Here is a 22,928-nt window from a genome sequence, read left to right as displayed (position 1 = left end):
GGGGGGGGCCTTAAGAGCATTCTGGATGTACTTCCTATACAGATTTATTTGTTCTTATGGCAGACCATGGTACTTTTAATATCCTTCTCCAACACCATAACTCAAATGCATCAGTTCTTCTATGATCTTTCATAGTCATTGTTCAACTTTTGCTACTGAAAATACCATGACTGGGGTCAGGCGTACCTTAGTCCTCATACTAATAGCTCTACTCTTGAATACTTTAAAGAGGTCTTCTACCACAGATTTGCCTAATGCCATACATCATTTCTTGACTACTACTTCCATGAGTGTTGATGGTTGATCCGAGCAAAATGAAGTCATTGACAACTTCAATCTTTTTTCCAGTTATCATGATGTTATTTATTGATCCAGTGGTGAGGATTTTTGTTTTCTTTACATTGATGTGCCAACCACAACTGAAGGCTATGGTCTTTGGTCTACATCAGTAAGTATTTTGTCCTCTTTTCTTTCATCAAGCCAGGTTGTATCATCTGCATATCACAGTTTTTTAATGAATCTTTCTCCAACTCTAATGTCACATTCTTCTTTATGTAATCTAGCATCTCTGATTATTTGTTCAGAATACAGATTAAATATGGTGAAAGAATACAACTTTGGTTCATACCTTTCCTGATTTTAAACCATTCAGTGTCCCTTTGTTGCATTTGAATGACTGCCTCTTGGTCTATGTACAGGTTCCTCAACTTCGCAATGTTGTTCATAGCTTGTCATGATTCATACATTCAGAAATCTTTGTGTAGTCAATAAAGCACAGGTAAACATCTTTTTGGAATTCTTTGCTTTCATCCAAGATCTATTTCTCATTCTTCCCTTTTGGTTTTCTAATTCCAGGTCTTTGCACATTTCATTATAATACTTGACTTGGTCTTCTCAATCTGTCCTTTGGAATTTTCTCTTCAGCTCTTTTATATCCTTTCCATTTGCTTTACTATCTCTACATTGGAGAGCAAGTTTCAGAGTCTCTTCTGACATCCATTTTGGTCTTTTCCTTCTTTCTTGTCTGCTTAATAACCTTTTGCTTTTTTCCTGCATGATGTTCTTGATGTCATCCCATACTTCTTCTGGTGTTCAGTCATTAGTGTCTAATGCATCATATGTATTCATTAGATTATCTCTTAATTCTGGTAGGATATGTTCAAGGTCATATTTTGGCTGTTATGGACTTGTTTTCGTTTTCTTCACTTCAGTATGGAACTTTTCCATGTCTCTTCCCACAGATTTGGTCAGTTTGATTTCTCTGCATCCCCTCTGGTGAGGTACATGTATACAGTTAGTTGTCTTTTATATTGTTTAACTAAGGCATTTGCAATGAATAAATCATTTGTTCTTGCAAACATTTTTTTCATTCAATCTTCTGCATCGTTTCTATCAGTAAGGCCCTATTTTCTAACTGCTGACTCTTTCAACCTTTGCATTCCAATCGCCAGTAATTATCAATGCATCTTCATTACACATTTGATCAGTTTCAGGCTGAAGAAGTTGGTAGAATTCTTCAGTTTCATCCTCACAGGCTTTAGTGATTGGTGCATGAATTTGAAAATAGTGGTATTAACTGATCTTCTTTTGTAGGTGTATGAATATTTCCCTATCAAAGACAGCATTATACTTCAAGATAGATCTTGAATTCTTTTTGATGATGAAAGCAACTCCATTCCTTTTCAGTTTGTCATTCGTCATAGTAAACGGTATGATTGTCAGATTCAAAATGGTCAATACCAATCTATTCCAGCTCACTAATGCCTAGAAATCCTGGTGTAACACCGTGAGTTAATGCACTGGACTGCAAAATTGGTTTGAACTTCAGGGTTGGTGGTTCAAACTCGCCAGCCGCTCCTCAGAAACCCCATATAGGACCGCTACGGGTCGGAACCTTAACAACAACAGTGCCTAGAATACTGATCTTTATTTGTTCCATTTCTTTATTGACAGTTACCTAGAGTCATACTTCATACATTCTATGATCTAATTATTAATGGATGTTTACAGCTGTTTCTCCTCATTTTGAGTTGTGCCCCATAAGCAAATGAAGGTTCTGAAAGCTTTACTCCATTCACAATTAAGGAAGCAATTCAATATTTTAGTGCTGACAGTGTTCCACTGCTATTCATAAGGCTTTTAGTGATTAAACATTCAGAAGTAGTCCACATCGCCTTCTTCCTAGTCTTAGTCTGGAAGCTCAGTCAAAACCTGTTCACCATGGGAGACCCTTCTGATATTTAAAATACTGTGGCATAGCTTCTGGTATCACAGCAGCACACAAGCTACCACAGTACGACAACCTAACAAATGATTGGTGGATTTTGCCCTTGATCCACATGACCTGTGCACAACAGAACACTGCCCAGTCCTGTGCAGTCCTCACCGTCATTACACTTGAGGTCATTGCTGCTGCCACTCTGCCAATTCATGTCTTTGGGGGTCTTCCTCTGTTTTGCATATCCTCACTTTACCAAGCATGATGTCTTTCTTTAGGGACTGGTTTCTCCTGATAATATGTTTGAATTATGAGAGACAAAATCCCACTATCCAGGCTTCTAAAGAGCACCCTTGCCATACTTCTTTCACCACAGATTTGTTTTTCTTTTGGCATTCTATGACACTTTTAATATTCTTCTCCAACACCATAATTCAAGTGCATCAATTCGTCTACAGTTTTCCTTATTTGTTGTCCAACTCTCACATGCATATGAGGTTATTGAAAATAGCATGGCTTGGGTCTAGCACATTTTAGTCTTCAAACTGAAATCTTTGCTCTTGGACAATTTAAAGAGGTCTTGTGAAGCAGGTTTGTGTAATGCAATATGTCTTTTGATTTCTTGACTGCTGCTTCCATGAGTGTAGACAGTGGATCCAAGCAAAATGAAGTGTTTGACAACTTCAGTCTTATCTCCATTTATCATAATGTTATTATTAGTCCAGTTTAGAGAATTTTTGTCTTCTTTATTTTGAGAAGCAGCCCATACTTAAGTCTATGGTCTTTGATCTTTATCAGTATTTTAAGTCCTCTTTGCTTTTATCCAACAAGTTTACATCATGTGCACATCACAGGTTGTTAATGAGTCTTCCTCCAATCCTGATGCCATGTTCTTCTTCATATAATCCACGGAGTCCTTCAAGTTCACAACCTGAGGCTTGAAATTATTTCTTCAAATTTTTTAGCTTGAGAAATGCTGAGTGTCTTCTTCCCTTTTTTGGTTTTATAACTCCGCATCTTTGCACATTTCGTTTTAATACTTTGGTTTGTCTTTTGAAATTTTCTGTTCAGGTCTTTTACTTCCTAATTTATTCTATTCAGGTCTTTTCTTTCTTTCCTGTCTTTTTAATGACCTTTTGCTTTCTTCGTGTAAGATATTCTTGATGTCTTTAGTGTCTAACATACCAAATCTGTTCTTGAGATGGTTTTTAAATTCCAGTAAGGTATACTCAGATTATATTTTGACTCTTGTGGACTCATTTCAAGGTTTTCGGCTCATCCTGAAATTACATATGAATACTTAATGGTGTGTTCCATAGTTGACTGTTGGTTTTGTTTTGGCTGATTTAACATCTTTTCCCACAAATATAGTCAGTTTGATTCCTATAGATTCCATCTATTTGGTTATTGTGTGTAATTGCTATTTATATTGTTGAAAAAAGTATTTGCATTGGATAATGTTGATCTTGTAAAATTTTATCATGCAATATATAGTATCATTTCTATCACCAAGACTGTGTTTTCCAACTATTGATCATTCCTCTTTGCTTCAACTTTTACATTCCAGTTGCCAGTAATTATCAGTGTATCTTGATTGTATGTGTTATCAATTTCAATTTTCTGAGGAAATTGGTAGAAGTCTTCAGTTTCATCATTAGTAGCTTTAGTGGTTGGAGTGTAAATTTTAATAATAGTGGTATTAACTGGTCTTTCTTGTAAGCATATGGATATTCTCCTATCTTCAGTGGTATTTTACTTCAATATATATCTTGAAATGCTCTTTTTGACGATGAATGCAACATAACATTTCTTTAGTTTCTCATTCCTGGCTTAGTAAACCATGTGTTGTTGTTAAGTGCTCTTGAGTCAGTTTTGACTCAAAGTGATGCTGTATAGGGTTTCTGAGACTGTAGATCTTTATGAGGGCAGAAAGCTGTATTGTTCTTCCACAGGACGACTAGTGTTCTTGAACCTCCAACCTTGTGGTTAACAGTCCTGTGTTAATCTTCAAAGCTACCACAATCTATAGTAAATTATGTTGTTGTCGTCATTAGATACCATTGAGTTGGCACTAACTCATAGTGACAGAATGAAACACTGCCCATTCCTGTGCCACCCTCACAATCTTTGCTACATTTGAACCCATTGCTGCTGCCACTGTGCCAATCCATCTCATTGAGGGGTTTTCCTCTTTTTCTTCGACCCTCCACTTTACCAAACATGATATCTTTCCCCAGGGACTGGTCCCTCCTTATATTTCTGAAGTATGAGAGATGAAGTCTAACAATCCTGGCTTCCAAGGAGCATTCTGGCTATACTTCTTCCAACACAGATTGGTTTGCTTTTTTGGCAGTCCATGGTACTTTTAATATTCTCCTCCACCACCATAATTCAGTACATCAATTCTTCTATGGTCTTCCTTATTCACTGTCTAGCTTCATACATATGAGGTTATTGATGTCATGTAGTGTGTAAGGCACACCTTAGTCCTCAAACTGATGTATTTGCTGTTGAACACTTTAAAGAGGTCTGTGCAACAGATTTGCCTAATGCAATACATCATGTTATTTCTTGACTGCTGCTTCCGTAGGTGTTGATGGTTGATCTGTACAAAATGAAGTCTTTGACAATTTCAATATTTTCTCCATTTATATTGATATTGTTTATTGAATCAGTAGTGAGGATTTCTGTGTTCTGTACATTGAGGTGCAACCCATACTGAAGGCTCTAGTCTTTGATCTTCATCAGTAAGTATTTCAAGGAAGTAAACTATATGACTGTGCAATTCAAACTGGCCAATTCCTATCCGTTTCAGCTCACTTATGCTTAGGATACTGATCTTTATGCATTCCATTTCATTTTTGACAACTTCCAGTTTTCTTAGATTCATGCTTTATGCATAATCCATGTTCTCATTATTAATGGATATTGTAGCTGTTTCTTCTCATATTGAATTGTGCCCCATCAGCAAATGAAGGTCCGAAAGCTTTGCTCCATCCATGTCTTTAAGGTCAATTCTAGTTTGAAGAGACAGCTCTTGCCCAGTTCTATTGTGAGTATCTTCCAACCTGAGATGCTCATCTTCCGGCACTATATCTGACAATGGACTGCTGTCTTTTATAAGGTTTTCAGTGACTAACCATTCAGAAATGATCTGCCTCTCTTTCTTCTTAGTCTGTTTTAGTCTAGTAGTTCCACTGAAACCTATCCACCATTGGTGACCCTGCTGGTATTTAAATTATATATCTTCCAGCAACACACAAGCCACCACACTATGACAAAGTTACAGATGGGTGGTAGAGTTCCCATGTTGTTGCTATTGTAATATGCCATCAAGTTGGTTCCTACTCAAAGCAACCCTGTATAGGACTTCCAAGTAGTGGCTGATGAGTTTGATCCACCAACCTTTCTCTTAACTGTCCAGTGTTTATAGTACAGCAGCACACCAGGACTCTGGAGTCCACATGCAGGATTGCTTTAGTGTTAGGATTCCCAATTAATAATCCTTTTGAGAATCCAATTGAAATTACAACCCCTGACTCACACACTCCAAAAATCACAGTCACATCTACATAGATAAATTTATATACTATTTTGGATGGCTCATAGATCCCTATGTTAAAAACTTATGGTTTAGATTCTGGTATAAACTAACTAGAGACAACATGATATAATAGAAAAATATGCTATACAAATTAACTTTTGATTGAGTTTTAGCTCTGATTCTACCACTGATAATGTGGTGGCATTTTGCAGGTTATTTAACCTTTCTTTACCTGTTAATTCAAGGAGCCCTGGAGGCATAGTAGTTACAGTGTTTGGCTGTTAACCAAAGGGTCTGTGGTTTGAACCCACCAGCTGCTCTTCTGGGAAAAGATATGTCAGTTTCATTACAAGATTTACTGCTTTGGAAACCCTATGGAACAGTTCTGCTCTGTCCTGTAGGGTTAATAGGAGTTGGATTCGACTCAGTGGCAGTGGGTTTGGTTTTGGTTTTACCTGTTTTATCATCTGTAAAGTGAAGTTATTGGGTAACCTTAAATTAATTCGTATATGCAACATACTTAGAATGGTGCTTGGTACGTAGTCATAGTATGCTTCTCAGTTCCTACTGTTTATTTCTACTATCTCGTAGAAGAGTTCTGAATTTTGCTGATGTCCCTTTCTTTTAATTAATTTTCTCTCTTAAACCTGAGTAACAATCAACTTATTCTGCTCTCCTTTAAAGCAAGTAGTAAGGTATGGCCTGACCTTTTGATACCTCTGTGTGACAGTTGTAAATGAGGTACTTAAATCTGTGGTGTTACTGCAGTGCTATAATTGGAAATTCTGAACCAGAGAAAATACATGCCTGTCAGTGTGTATAAGTAACTGGGAAACAAAGAACACTGAGAAAAGTCTCCTTAAATATGCAATATTAGTATACTGGACTTGTTAAAGCATGTGAAACTTCCCTATATTATAGTTGCTAAGAATTATATTATTTTCCAAGGTCAGATTGTCTTTTTGAAAATCCATTGTTCTTAATGTATCAATACATGTTCCTTTAATACCTGTGTCAGTAGCAAACAGATTGTGTTTAAAATTTGTAACTTTCAGGTATTACTGGGTAAGCCAAACATCTTTGTTTTCTTTTCTTTTTCATTCTAATTAGGGAAGAAGACAAAAACATATTCGATTACTGCAGGGAAAACAACATTGACCATATAACCAAGGCCATTAAGTCAAAACATGTGGATGTGAATATGAAAGATGAAGAGGTATGAAAAACATGCCTTATACTCTGTTGTTGTGTCCCATAGTCTGCTTCTAAATGAATGATGTACAACTCAAAGTACTTTACATTGTTGTTGTTGCTAACTGCTGTCAGGCTGGTTCTGAATCATAGCTATACTCGATATAAGGTTTTTGAAGAGCAGCTAGTGAGTTTGAAACACCAATTTTGTGATTCAAACTGACCTTACAGTCCAGCGCTTTATCCCACACCACCATACCAGTACTGTATTTGTTGTTGTTGTTAAGTGCCGTCGAGTCGCTTCTTACCCATAGGGACCTTGTGTAGAGTTTCTGAGGAATGACTGGTGAGCTTGAACTGCTGACCTTCTGGTTCAAATGACTTTGCAGTCCAGCGCATTAACCCACAGCACTATACCAGGACCTAGTTAAGAGCAAATAAGAATATCTAAATGAAATGGTTCCCTAGTTAAGCTGTTTTCTTTGTTTGTGTCTAACGTATTTCTATTGATGGAATGAAAGTTGCTAGCAGAACTTTCTAACAGTAATTTCCATTTGTTTATGATAAAATGTAAAACAGTTAACTTAGTAGTAGGATCATTGCTCTTAGGTACCATGAATTGGGTTCCAATGTTTAGCAACCCTGTGCTCAACAGAACAAAACATTGTTCGTCCTGTGTCATCCTCACAACTGTTGCCATGCTTGAGCCCACTGCTGCTACCACTATGTCAATCCATCTCCTTGGGAGTCTTCCTCTTTCTCACTGACCCTCCACTTTTCCAAGCATGGTATCCTTCTCCAGGGACTGGTCCCTCCTAATAACATGCCCAAAGAGTGAGAGATGGAGTCTCACCTTCCTGGATGTAAGGCACATTCTGACTGTACTTCTTCCGAAGCAGATTTGTTTTTTCTTTTGGCAGTCAATGATGCTTTCAGTATTCTTTGCCAGCGCCATAATTCAAACACACGGATTCTATGGTCTTCCTTTTTCATTGTCCAACTTTCATATGCATATGAGGCTATTGAAAATAAGATGGCTTGGGTCAGGGCACTTTAGCCCTCAAACCAACATCTTTGTTCTTTAACACTTGGAAGAAGTTTTTTTAAGCAGATTTACTTAACGCAATGTCATTGGGTTAAAAAATTTTTTTCTTAAATTTTTTTATAGTTGTGTAATTTATTAGGGGGAGTTGTTGTTGTTGAGTGCCGTATAGTCAGCTCTGACTGATAACGACCTTGTACAGGGTTTCCAAGGAGCAACTGGTGGGTTTGAACTTCCAACCTTGTGGTTTGCCGTCCAGTGCTGATCCTATAGCACCACACTAGGAGTCCATTAGGGAGGGTGAAAAATTACAATTCGGGATCAGGAAGCATGTAGGCAAAGTCTCTTTTTCAGTGCAGGCCAGCACTCTCAGTTCCTCTTGAAGACAGGCTCCTCTGGCCCCCTGTGCACAAATTCCTCTCAACCCCTTCAGGACACAGGCTTTTTCTCTTGGCTCTTGCCTTGCTCTGGCAAGTGTTGCAAAGCTCTTTCAGCTTTGTCAACATGCCCAGAGTCAGCAAGCCTCCTGTTGGAAGACACCCAGTTTATTTTGTTTTTTGAAACTTTTTATTATGAATTGAGTAAAGGTTTACAGAGCAGATCATCAGTTGTATATTCAACAGATCATATACTTGCTTCATTACATTGACTACAGCCCCCTCCACCTTTGTTCATTTTAACTTTCACGTTTCTCCCACTACCATCATCTTTCCTCTGCCAACCTCCTTCTTGTATATTGCATGCTCCTGTGTTAACATATGTCTTACCCTCTAGCCTGTGAATAATTTCCTCTCCATCCATAACCATCATAGGATGTTTCTTTTTTCAAAAAAATCTTTTCTTAACTTTTCACAACAGTAGTCTAATACAATATTTGCTGTTTTGTGATTGACTAATTTCACTCAGCATAATTTCTTCCAGGTTCGTCCATGTTAATGTGGTGTTTTTCAGATTTATCATTATTCTTCAACATTGTACATTGTGTGTATGTACCAAAGTTTGTTTAACCATTCTTCTGTTGATAGGTACTTAGGTTTTCTGCATCTTTTTGATGTGTCTCTTGTAGACAGCATATAGAAGAATCCTGGTTTTTATCCACTCATCTACTCTCTGACTCTCAACTGGTACATTTAATCTGTTTATATTGGTATAATTATTGATAGATATGAATTGATTCTTTTAAATTATTTTTCAGTTCATTCTATTATGTTTTCTGCCCCTGCATCTGCTGTCATTTTGCTGTGGGGTTTTTTTGTTTTTTGTTTTTTGTTTTGCCATCCTCTTGATTTCATTGTTCTGCAGAATTTTCTGTGTTGAGTTCATTTTGCTTGCGGTTTTCTTTTCATTTTCATTTTTGTTCTGTTATGTTTAACAAATCTTTCTGATTTTTCTGTTTTTTATTTTGATGCAAAAGTGTATTCATTTCTTTGAAGTTACGATGTAATTTATTAATTCCACCCAACACTTAAAACAGCTTGTTTTATCTTGAAATCTACTTGACTTCCTCACCATTTGGAAGTTCTGTATATACACTAATCCCTTTTTTTGCTTTGTAGTTGACTTCATTATAGATTGATATCTGTGGTTTGTTTTACTTTAAATGCTTCTATATCTTGGTTGCATTCTGGGTGGTATTGTCATGTATGTTAATCTAAAGTTGATACTAGACTGCTAACCACAAGGTTGGTGGATCAAACCTACCAGCCGCTCTTTAGAAACCCTGTCACTATGAGTCAGAACTGACTCGATGCCACTTAACAACAACAACAACAAAATTGTTGGGTTTTCAGTACAAAACACACCATTTATTATTTTCTGTAAAGTTGGTCTGGTTATTACAAATTCCTTTAATTTGTTTATCTGAAAATGTCCTAATTTGCTGTCATATTTGAGGGATAGCTTTGCTGGTTATGATTTTCGATGGGCAATTTTTTCTTTCGGAGTTTTATATATGTTATCCCAAACGCTTTTTCCCTGCATGGTTTCTGCTGAGAAATGACAGCTTACTTTTACTGGTTCTCCTGTGTAGGTGACTTACCATTTTTCCCAAGCTGCTCTCAGGATTCTTTCCTTGTTTTGATTTTGGTAAGTTTGATTATGATGTATGTCTTGATTTTATTTTGGGATTTATCTTGTTTGAGATTCATTCAATTTTGTGTATGCATATTTTCTCATCTTTTGGGATGCTAGGGAGGTTTTCTTCCAACAACTCTTGAACAGTTTTCTCTGTGCTTTCTGATATTTTCTACTTTTAGCTAAGATGCATCTAATATCAGCAATGATAGCCTTTGTCCATGTCCTCTTTTGAATCTGGCTTGAATTTCTGGTAGCTCCATGACAATGTGCTGCTGCAGCCATTTTTGTATTGTCTTCTGAAAAATTTTTACTTGCATATGGTATTAATGATATTATTAATGATTTTCACATTATCTTGGGTTACCTTTCTTTGGAATGGGCACAAATATGGATCTCTTCCAGTTGGTTGGTCAGTTAGCTGCCTTCCAGATTTCTTGACATAGACAAGTGAGCACCTCCAGTGCTGAGTCAGTTTGTTGAAACATTTCAATTTATATTTCATCAATTCCTTGTTTTCCTCTAATGCCTTCAGTGCAACTTGGACTTCTTCCTTATATATCATCAGTTCTTGATCATGTGTTACCTCTTGAAATAGTTGAACATCATCCAGTTCTTTTTGGTACAGTGACTCTGCATTCCTTCCATCTTCTTTTGTTGGTTCCTGCATCATTCAGTATTTTACCCATAGAATCTTTCAATATTGCAACTCAAGACTTGAACTTTTTCTTCAATTCTTTCAGCTTGAAAAATGCTGATCATGTTCTTTTTGTTTTTCTAACGCCGGGTCTTTGCAAATTTCATTATACTGCTTGACCTTGCCTTCTCAAACTGCCCTTTACATTTTTCTGTTTAATTCTTTTCATTCATCATTTCTTCCAGTTGCTTTAACTTCTCTATGCTCCAGAGCATGTTTCAGCATCTCTGCTGGGTTCTGCTAGCCTTAGTTGGTCTCAGCTCATCTTAATTTCATGTGTTTTTTCATTCTAAGATACAACTTCAATGAATAGTGTATGCTATATTTTAGAATACTTTTACTTATTCTCCTATTATCTTCAGAACAATCTTGTGAGAGAGATATGTTATCATATGTTATCTTCATATTACAGACAGGAACTGAGGTTTAGAGATTTGCATTTATTTACTGAAATGCATACAACTAGTAAGTGGAAATTCAGTTCTGAGAGAATGTTCTTGTCGTCACTGGATTTAAGAAGGGTAAACACATTGGTCTTATTTGTGCTGTCCTCTGATTTGCTACAATTTGTTATATAAGTACAAAATAGTACTGTAAGTCAAATTCACATATGACCTTTACAAAGATGGTGACTATTGGGCAGCAGTGATAGGGATAGAATAAATATCTAAAACACAAATATGATTTTGTGTTTGTATGCAAATAAAAGGAACACTTACAAAATGTATTGCGTCTGTCATTTAGTTACTTTGATGCAGTACTGCTTCTCAGCTATTCCAGTTTATTACCCATGCATCTACCTTTACCCCCAGCCTGTCACAACATTGTGTTTCCGTGAACAGATGAAGTGCTTACACATTCATAGACTGAGACGTAAGGAATTCAGTTGGGTTCTCTCATTGCTCCAAGCAGATTTCTGCCCTCTCAGCCATGACAACTCAGGCTGGGCTTTGAATACTGATGGCAAGCCTTTTTATTATTAACCAAGGATTCGTATGAATTAATTTAAGAACATGAGAGAGATGGGAACTTCAAATATGAATCAAACTTAACATCTTAAATGCTTTGTGACATTTGAAGCTCTAGCAAGTAAAACAACAACTTGGTAAGCTTTGATGATGAACTGAAGGTATATAACCTCAAAAATTAAGTTGTTGGCTAAATACTTTAAACCCTTATTGGTAAAAAGACATATTCCTACATAACAATTTTAGGAACAATTGCAGTTTTGAAAGATCTCATTTCTTTATCTATCTGATATTTGAACTTGAGATATTTCATTGTGGTTTGTCTAAGATACTTAAGAGATGACAGTGTCTTTATTTAAAATGGTCATCTAGCAGGTTCAGCCCCATTTCAATCTTGTCCTTGAAAGACTAAAAATTAACATATATTGCATTCAAAAGTTGCTATGAGCACATAAAGAAATTCATTTTCATAAAACAAATGTAAGGTACATACTGGTTTCCAAAGTGAAATTCACAAAATCATGGTTTTGTCTGAAATGCATATATTTGATTTTGTAACTATCTTAGTACATAAACGAGTACATATAGCATGCTTATTAAATATACTTAAAGTTATAGTATATTTGTACTATTTACTGTATACAAACAAATATGATATAGTCAGAAATGCCTTATAATTAAAAAGTTTCATATTTTATAGTGGAGTTATTAAATTATGCATAGATATACTTCTTCATGCACATCTTTTATTCATGTAAATTATAACTGTTAATATGATAGAGTCTGGGTGTGGTGCCATAGGATAAGCATTGGACTGCTAGCTAGCCCCAAGGTAAGTGGTTCAAACCTTCGAGCCACTCCTTGGAAACCCTATAGAGGGTCATTATGAGTTGTAACCAACTCCACAGTACTTGTTGTTGTTGTTAAGTGCCATTGAGTTGATTCTGACTCATAGTGAGCCTGTATAGGGTTTCCAAGGAGTAGCCAGTGAGCTTGAACCACTGTTCTTGCAGTTCAAATGACTTTGCAGTCTGATGCATTAGCCCATAGCGCCACATCAATACTTAGCAATAACAATTAATATACTAAGGCATATATATTTGATTTGAGAGAATTAAGTGGCATTTCCTACTGATAAAGTAATTAGGGCATGGTTTATATTTCACATCATAGAAAAAGAAAGTTTTATAGTTTTACTTAGTATTCGGGAAGCTATGCAAGGTAGCTATCACTTGTCTGTCAGTTTGATGTACTGTGTGGCTTGCATGTTGCTGTGATTCTGGAAGCTATGCCACCAGTACTTTTAACACCAGCAGGGACATCAATGGCGGACAGGTTTCAGCTCAGCTTCCAGGCTTAAGACTAGGAAGAAGGAGAGATGGACTACTTCCAAATATTTAGTCACTGAAAACCTTATGAATAGCAGTAGACACTGTCAGCATCAGATTACTGAACAGTGAAACATGATGAAAAGCACCAGAATATTGTCAGATATAGTGCTGAAAGATGAGACCTTCAGGTTGGAAGGCACTCAAAATACGACTGGGAAATAGCTGCCTCCTCAAAGTAGAGTTGCCACATGATTAACTTCTTTTGCTGATGGGCACAACTCAAAATGAGGAGAAACAACTGCAAGCATCCATTAATAACTAGAACATGGAATGTATGAAGTATGAATCTAGGAAAATTGGGAATTGTCAAAAATTAAATGGAATGCATAAACATTGATATTCTAGTGAGCTGAAATGGACAAGTATCAGCCATTTAAAATCTGACAGTCACACGATTTACTGTGTCAGGAATGACAAATTGAAGAGGAATGGAGTCACATTTACAAAAAGAACATTTCAAGAGCTATCTTGAAGTATAATGATGTCTATGATAGGATAATGTCCATACACCTACAAGGAAGACCACTTAATACCACTATTATTCAAATCAACACACCAACCATTAAAACCAGTGATGATAAAATTGAAGAATTCCACTAGCTTCTTCAGTCTGAAATTGATTAAACATGTAATCAAGGTGTATTGATAATGATTGGCAATTGGAATTCAGAAGTTGGTAACAGAGAGGAAGGATCAGTAGTTGAATAATATGGCCTTGGCGATAGAAATGATACTGGAGATTGCATGATAGAATTTTGCAAGACCAATGACTTCTTATTTGCAAACACCTTTTTTAAAACAACTCTACACATGGACCTCACTAGATGGAATACACAGAAATCAAATTGACTACATCTGTGGAAAGAGATGGTGGAAAAGCTCCATATCATCAGCCAAAACAAGACCTAGGGGTAGACTGTGGAACAGACCATCAATTGCTGAAATGCAAGTTCAGGCCAAAGTTGAATAAAACTAAAACAAGTCCATGGGAGTCAGAATATGACCTTGAACATATCCTACCTGAATTTCGAAATCATCTTAAGAGCAGATCTGTTGCTGTAGACACTAATGACCAAAGACCAGGACAGTTGTGGGATGACATCAAGAACATCATACAGGAAGAAAGCAAAAAGTCATTAAGGAGACAAAAAAGAAGGAAAAGACTAAAATGGATGTCAGAAGAGATTCTGAAACGTGATCTCCAGTGTAGAGATATTAAAGCAAATGTAAGAAATGAGTTAAAATTTTTCAAAAGGCAGCTTGATAAGTCAAATATTATATTGAAATGTGCAAAGACCTGGAGTTAGGAAACCAAAAGGGAAGAACATGCTTAGCATTTGTCAAGCTGAAAGAATTGAAGAAAAAATTCAAGCCTTGACTTAATAATGTTGAAGGAATCTATGGGCAAAAAATGTAGTCCTGGTGTAGTGCTATAGGACGAGCACAGGACCTCAAGGTCGGTTTGAAACACAAGGTCAGTGGTTCAAACTCACCATTCGCTCCTTGGAAACCCTATACTGGGTCGCTGTGGGTCGGAACTGACGCAATGACACTTAACAACAACAACAACATGGGCAAAATATTGAATGATGCAGAAAGCATCAAAAGACGATAGAAGGAATACACAGAGTCACTGTACCAAAAGAAATGGACGATGTTCAACCATTTCAAGAGGTAAGCATATGATCAAGAGCCAGTGATACCTAAGAAAGAAGCCCTATGTGCATTGAAGGCATTGCCAAAGAATTAGGCTCTGGGAATTGATGGAATACAAATTTAAATCTTTCAACAAACTGATGCAGCACTGGAGTTACTCATTCATCTATGTTAAGAAATTTGGAAGACAATTGCCTGGCCAACTCATTAGAAGAGATCCATATTTGTGCCCATTCCAAAGAGAGATGACCCAACAAAATGCGGAAATCATCAGACAATGTCATTAATATCATATGCAAGTAAAATTTTGCTAAAGGAAATTCAAAAACCGACTGCAACAGTAGATAGACAGGGAACTGCCAGAGAGTCAAACTATTTAGACTAGGAACGTCGAACAAGAGATCTCATTGCTGATGTCTGATGGATCTTGGTTGATAGCAGAGAATACCAAAAAAAAAAAAAAAAAAAATGTTTGGTGGTGATTGTTTTGTGCCAAGTTGTTTCCAACTCATAGTGACCCTGTATAGGGATTCTAAAGCTGTAAATCTTTATGGGATCAGAAAACCTCATCTCTCTCCCATGTAACAGCTGGTAATTTCAAACTGCTGAATTTGGGATTAGCAGCCTGACTTGTAACCTTTACACTACCAGTGCTTTATTGTTGGCTTTCAGTTGTGTGGATCATGACAAACTATGGACAACATTGCTAAGAATGAATATTCCAGAACACGGAATTATGCCCATGAGGAACCTATACATACACAAAGAGGCAGTTGTTGGAACAGAACAAGGGAACACTGAATTGTTTAACAATAGGAAAGGTATGTACGAGGGTTGTATTCTTTCACCATACTTATTCCATCTGTATACTAAACAAATAATCTGAGAAGCTGGATTATATGAAGAAAAACATGGCATCAGGATTGGAAGAAGATTCATTAATAACTGGTGATGTGCAGTTGATACAGCCTTGCTTGCTGAAAGCAAAAAGGACTTAAAATACTTACTGATGAAGATTAAAGACCACAGTCTTCAGTATGACTTGCATCTCAATGTAAAGAAAACAAAAATCCTCACCAATGGACCAATAAATCACTTCAAGATAAATGGAGAAAAGATTAAAGTTGTCAAAGACTTCATTTTGCTTGGATCAACAATCAATACTCACAGAAGCAGCAGTGAAGAAACCAAAGATATAGTGCCTTAGGCAAATCTGCTGAACAAGACCTCTTTAAAAGTGTTCAAGAGTAAGGATATCAGTTTGAGGTCTAAGGTGCAGTATGGTATTTTCAATAACCTCCTATGGATGTGAAAGTTGAACAATGAAAAAGGAAGACAGTAGAAGAACTAATGCATTTGAATTATGGTGTTGGAGGAGAATATAAAAGTACCATGAAATGCCAAAAGAACAAACAAATCTGTCTTGGAATAAGTGTAGCCAGAATGTTCCTTAGATGCCAGGATTGCCAGACTTTGTCTCTCACACTTCAGGTATATTATCAGGAGGGACCAGTCCCTTGAGAAGGACATCATGCTTGGCAAAGTGGAAGGTCAGAAAACGAGATGGAATAGCATAGTGGCAGCAACAGTAGGCTCAATCGTAGCAAAAATTGTGAGATTAGTATAGGACCAGGCAGTATTTCGCTATGTTGTGCATAAGGTCACTGTGACTCAATACTGACTCGACAGCATCTAACAACAGTCACAACATGCAAGGTAGTGGTGGTTTGGTGGTAGATTTTTTGCCTTCCATATGACATTTCAGTTCCCAGCCATTGCACCTCAGTGTCTGTTACCTCCTTTCTGTCCATAAAGATTTCTTTGTCACTACAATGCTGAACCGGACCCCTAGTGTGGTACTGTAGGATCAGCACTGGACTGCACACTACAAGATCGGCAGTTCAAACCCACCAGCTGCTCCTCGGAAATCCTATACAGGGTCACTGTGGGTCAGAACCAACTCAATGGCACTTAACAACAATAATGCTGAACAAGTTTCAGTGGAACTTCCAAACTAAGGTAAACTAGAAAGAAAAACCTGGTGATCTCCTTCCAGAAGTCAGTCAGTTAAACCCTGTGGTGATCCAATCCCTTTGTGCATGAGTTGCCATGAGTCCAGGGCCAACTTGACAGCAAATAACATGGATATATCAGAGGTTTCAAGGTCTCAGTTTACCTTATGGTAAATTACTAACTTACTTATATTTTTAATCATTTGAAAAAATACTTTCAAATTGAAATAGAAAATATGAAAACAAAAGTGAAGATCTTAAAGCCTATGAATTTTGTAAATTAGTGATTCAATTTTTATATGTTAAGCCATATTAACATAACTTTTCATATATGCCAAATACTGTTTTTCCAGAAAACAACTTTTAAGGGGAAAAGATTATTTAAATAAATTGCAAGTATTAAGATATGAACAGAATAGTTCCTATGAAACATCAAGCACAAATTATGTCTGCATAATTTTTTTGTACAATTATGTCTACATACTCTCATCACACACATTATTTCTCAGATCAGTGCCACATACAGTAAACACTAAATGCATGCTTATTGATGATTTAAATAGTATTTTCAAACTTCATTTAAATTTGCTTTAGAACAAATGTAGTAATCTAGTTGTTTTTTTTAACCAGAATACATTTTTACAACGCAACTGCCTATCCTTAGCCTCCCTTAAACATTCATGCACAGTTCACTGGTTTCCCATAGATTCTTCTATAATCCAAACCCAAATTTCTCATTTGTTAAGCTACTATTTTAGTTAAGTTCTTTAGTTTTTAATCTTTTGAAGTATAATTGTTAACAGTAGCCATTCTTATGTGTTTTTAGTTCTTTCAAATACTTTGTGTAGATTACTTTTCTCTTAACTGCCAGTCTTTTCTCATTTTTGCTCTGTTGTAAATCTGTGGTTCATGTCAGAATATAATGTACATGCTTTTGACGTGAGAAACTATTGCAAAATCTGTTGAGCTGACAATATTAACCTAACAGAAAAATAGAAGATTTAAGAGACAGGGTCAGTATACTGAAGCTAAATTTATACTGTTATTTAAGAAAGAAGAAATGCATCATCTTAAATAGCTTTGTTATTTTGTTATTGTAATTTATTAAAATATTAATTGAAGAAACTTTGTTAATTCACATTGATAATTGTAATATATTCATTTCAAAATGTCTCATTTCACTCATTCACTTTAAGGCAGGCAATACCATTTAAACATCAAGACCATGATTATCCTTTATAGTATAAACTCATTTAATACAAAATAAAAAAAGATGAAAGTAATTTAAGTATTAGGAGCTCTGACAATTTATATTTTTCTAACACTTTATAATGAAACATTTCAAAACAAAGTTCTTCTAGAAATCCACTGTACATTCAATTCTCTTCACCAATACAATATAAATACATCAATTTTTCTTTAGTCTTCCGTGTTCATTGTCCAGCTCTCACATACATGTAAGGTGACTGAAAATACCATGGCATGGATTAGGTGTACCTTAGCTCTAGAAGCGTAGTGGTTACGAATTGGGCTGGGAACTGCAAGGTCAGCAGTTCAAAACTACCAGCTGTTCCGCGGGAGAAAGGTGAGGCTTTCTGCTCCTGTAAAGATTTACAGCCTGGAAACCCTGTACAGGGTCACTATGAGTAGGAACCGACTCCATGGCACATAACAACAACAACAACAAGTCCTCAAGATGACGTCTTTGCTTTTTAACACTTAACATAGAGGTCTTTTGAAGTACATTTGCCCAATGCTATATGACATTTGATTTCATGATTGCTATTTCATGAGTTGCCTCATACACATGTGAAAGTTGGACAATTAATAAGGAAGATCATAGAAGAATTCATGTATTTAAATTATGGTGTTGTAGAAGAATATTAAAATTACCATGGGCTTCCAGAAGAACCAACAAGTCTATCTTGGAAGAAGTGAAACCAGAATGCTCCTTACAAGAGGGATCGTGAAACTTAGTCATTTATACATCTGTCATGTTAGTAGGAGGAGCCAGTACCTGTAGAAGAATATCATACATGGTAAAGTGGAATGTCAGCAAAAAGTAGAAAGACATTCAACAAGATGGATAGACACAGTGACAGCAACAGTGCAATGGACTCAAACATAACAACAATTATGAGGATGGCGCAGGACCGGGCAGTGTTTTGTTCTGTTGTGCATAGTGTAATGGAGGTGAAACTGACTGGACATCACCTACTGACAACAGCTTCCATGGATATTGATTGTAGATCCAAGTAAAAGGAAATCTTTAACAACTTCAGTGTTTTCTCTGCTTATCATGATGTTGCCTATTTGTGTAGCTGTGAAGATTTTGTTTTATGTTGAACTATAATCCATATCGCAGTTTGTGTATAGTTTTCTATCTTCTTCACTCAAGTAAAGAAGCATTCTCTTTCAGCAGACAAGGTTGTGTCATCTGCATATCACAGGCTGTTAATGACTCCACCTGCAATACTAATGTTATGTTCTTCATGTAGTCCAGCTTCTTGGATTATTTGCTCAGGTACACAGATTGAATATATTTGGTGAAAGAATACAACTCTGATGTGTATCCCATGTTCTATTTGAACAACTCATTGTTCAAATAGATCCCATGTTCTATTTGAACCATTCAGTGTTCCCATGTTCTATTTGAACAACTGTCTCTTCATCCAGGTACAGATTCCTCATGAGCACAATTAAGTGTTCTAGAATACTCATACTTAGCACTGTTGTCCATAGCTTGTCATGATCCACACAAGTTACTAACATTAAGTCTTAGTAAATGCTGCTTATAGAGGAATTTTTGAAGGTAATGTATTTATTGTTGTTGTTGTTATTATGTGCCGTCGAGTCGGTTCCGACCCATAGCGACCCTGTACAGGGTTTCCGAGGGTGTAAATCTTTACGGGAGTAGAAAGCCTTATCTTTCTCCCGCGGAGCAGCTGGTAGTTTCGAACCGCTGACCTTAAGGTTCGCAGCCCAATTCGTAACCACTACTCTTATAGTATTTCTCAATTCCCTTACAGCCAGCAATAACATTATTCCTTACCCTAGATCTTAGCCAGAAGAAGATATCACATAGTTGCTGCAATATTATGTATACTGGTGTGAGATTTTTTTGTTTAATGCCGGCAAGTAAATAGTTCCAGAAGGAGCTGTTGGCTTCCATGCTGAGTACATGTTGAGACCTTAAAGTGCCTTCTAATCCTACTCCTAAATTTTTTAAACAACACTGTCTTTTCAATATTGGGAGGGAGCTAGAAATAGGAGGCGTTTTGTAGTTTCTGGTTGATGTAGGCCAGAGTTCTCAGTGGCCAACTACTATTGCTACTGCTGCAAGAAAGGTGTTAAGAAGATAACAGGTAGAATAGAAGAGGAGACACTACAGGTAGATGAAGTCAGTCTCTACTAAAAGTGTAAATTGAAACCCAATTGTTTGTTTTGGTTTGGTTTTATGGCAGAGAGGAATTCAGGTTTCAGGTTGACATGTTTGTGATATTTCATTTGCTAGTTAGACAATGGAGTCCTGGTGTGGCACTGCAGGATAATGCACTACACTACAAGGTCAGTTTGAACCACACCAGCTGCTCCCCGGAAATCCAATACAGGGTCGCTACAGGGCAGAAACAACAACAGTTAGACGATACTATATTTTATTTTCTTGTGATAGAATGGCAAGGCAACAGTTCTTAGAAATTTAAATAGATCAACATTCCAGGTTTTTGTCTATGTATGTTTATATAGTTAGTGTCTGATTCCAAAATAACTTATGAACATTAGACTTATTTGATAATAGAATCTCTTTTCATCTTGTGATGTTGTTATTTATTGTTAAGTGCTGTCAAATCAGTTCCAACTCATAGTGACACTCTGCTATTCAGGAAAAAATCTGACTTTACAAATTGTCCATAGTTGTTTTTGTTAGGTGCCATCGAGTTGGTACCGACTCATAGCAACCCTGTGCACAGCAGAATGAAACACTGCCCAATCAAGAACAATTAATTAAGGTTATCAAAGAAGCATTTAAAATATTAAGGCCCACTCTTATTTTCCAGAAGGTATGAAAGTAATATCACTTAATAGGTTAGTGCTACCTAGCACTTTCAAAGCACTTTAGAGTCATTCATCTGTCGGAGGTAGGAAAGTATTAGTATCCTTGGTTAATAGATGAGAATTCTTTTTGCTCCTGTATTTGTCTGTATTTGAGTTTCAAAATTTATCCAGAGAGCTCCAAGTAGTGGCTTATAATCTTCTCACAACTTAACAGATCCCTATTAATAATGGCTTTTCCCTACTGAATACATGTGGAATATTTTTCCAAAAAGGTTTTAAAAACTAGAATCAAACATTTTTTAAAAAAGGAATGGTAAGCTTTGGAGGTAACAGTAAAAAAAAATATATAACATTTTAAAGAAATCATACTATTCACAGAAGATAAAGCAACTTATAAATAAATGTGCAAACTATTTCATAAATTTGGGTAGTCTTTAAACCATAGCTTTAATGTATACCTAATTTATAGATTTTCTGCTGGAAGAGAGATGATAAAATCCTTTCTTTTATTTAATAAATGCATTTTACTGGTCTAGTTGTTACTGGTTGACAAAGATCAAGTGTTTATTTTTTTATTTAGTTAAAATTAGTTGTAAGGATAGAAGCTCTGCAAATTACTATTGTTGTTGTTGTTGTTAAGTTACCTTCAAGTTGGTTCTGACTTATAGTGACCCTGTACAGGGTTTCTGAGGAACAGCTGGTGAATTTGAACCACAGACCTTGCAGTTCAAATCGACTCTGCAGTCCAGCACCAAATTACTATTACTGGCACTAATAGTCTTAAATTACAACATGTTTACAGAAACATTATAATCTGAAGAAGTAAAGGGTTATCACACTCAATTACCTAGTTGTACTAGTCTAAGTTCATTTAAACAAAGAGCATCTTGAAAGTAAAAATTACAAAGCTTGAGTTTGTAAAAAAAAAAAAAAAATCTGTGCTTGTGTATTTAACTCTGCTCCTGTTGAGTTTCTTAATACTGCATGAAAACATTAATCATAAGTGGCCTTAAGATAGGTATCTTCAGCACGTCCATAGAAAGTCATTGTCAGAGAATTCGTTCTAATTCAAGGTTAATTAGTGTACCATTAAAATAATGTGTTACAAAAATTAATTACATTGCAGGTCAGAAAGTATGTTAAAAAGCGTAGTGTAAATGTCTAAGAGCACATCATCCTTCTTAAAACATTGCTGTACGTGTGTTACCCTCCTGGAAAATATATCCAAAGTGAAAGTCACTACTGAGGTCCAGTCATAGGTGTTTCCTTTAAAGTAAGTTTTTGGCACTACATAGGGGAAGTTTAAAATATAACTCCCATTAACAGGAAAATGTGTTGCCTCTCTGCTTTCCCATTGAAATATCCAAAGATTTATATCTTAGTATTACTGGTTGTAACCCTAGTGAGTTAAGCCTAATGAGAAACTAGGAACCTGGTTGAAAAGTAGAAATTACCTGTAAATCTCATGGTAAAAGTGCCAGTTACATTAATATTTTTTCTATTTCACTAGTAGGTATTTGTGTTAATTACCCTGGGTAAACATATCACACATCATCTTAACTATGTAGTAATTCTTGTTAATGATATAACTAAATAAAATCTACCCTTAAATTATCCTAAAAATTAAACATGTATATTCCTAGGAAACCCTGTACAGGGTCGCTATGGGTCGGGACCGACTCCACGGCACTTAACAACAAAAACATACATTGAAAGATTTTACCAACTTTATTTAAATATAAGTATATTCTAGGTCATCTAGTGACTTTATACTATTAAACAAATATAAGGGGCTGCCGTATAATTTCAGATCTCTCACATGAGTTTGAGATCAAGATGGTACCATATTTTAAAGTGTCTGGCTGATACAAGAACAGAAGTCATCTTAATGTGTAAACAAAGCAATGAAATCCAAAGGCAGACAATATAATCGTAATGTAGCAGATTGTACAACAGCAATAAGTAAGCCTTGGAAAAAAGTAAAGGTTAATCAAGTAATTACTAAAATCCATTCGTTAATAATTTCTAAAACAACATTGTCACTTCAAAATGTCCATTATGTGATTTGTTTTATTATTTT

At 36.1% G+C, this 22,928-nt stretch overlaps 1 protein-coding gene across 1 annotated transcript in view; it reads left to right on the top strand.

Moving 5' to 3' along the window:
- Window positions 1-22,928, top strand: part of ACBD6 (acyl-CoA binding domain containing 6) — a 264,037-nt gene that overhangs the window by 115,634 nt on the left and 125,475 nt on the right. Inside the window, exon 5 of the mRNA XM_006876436.1 lies at window positions 6,873-6,978. Within this exon, the coding sequence (XP_006876498.1) occupies window positions 6,873-6,978 (106 nt within the window). The remainder of the gene's footprint in view (window positions 1-6,872; window positions 6,979-22,928) is intronic.

The sequence above is a fragment of the Chrysochloris asiatica genome, unplaced genomic scaffold (assembly GCF_000296735.1).
Source record: "Chrysochloris asiatica unplaced genomic scaffold, ChrAsi1.0 scaffold00379, whole genome shotgun sequence".
NCBI lineage: Eukaryota > Metazoa > Chordata > Mammalia > Afrosoricida > Chrysochloridae > Chrysochloris > Chrysochloris asiatica.
Note: the sequence above shows the minus strand (reverse complement) of the source record. Positions and strands in the feature narration are given on the sequence as shown.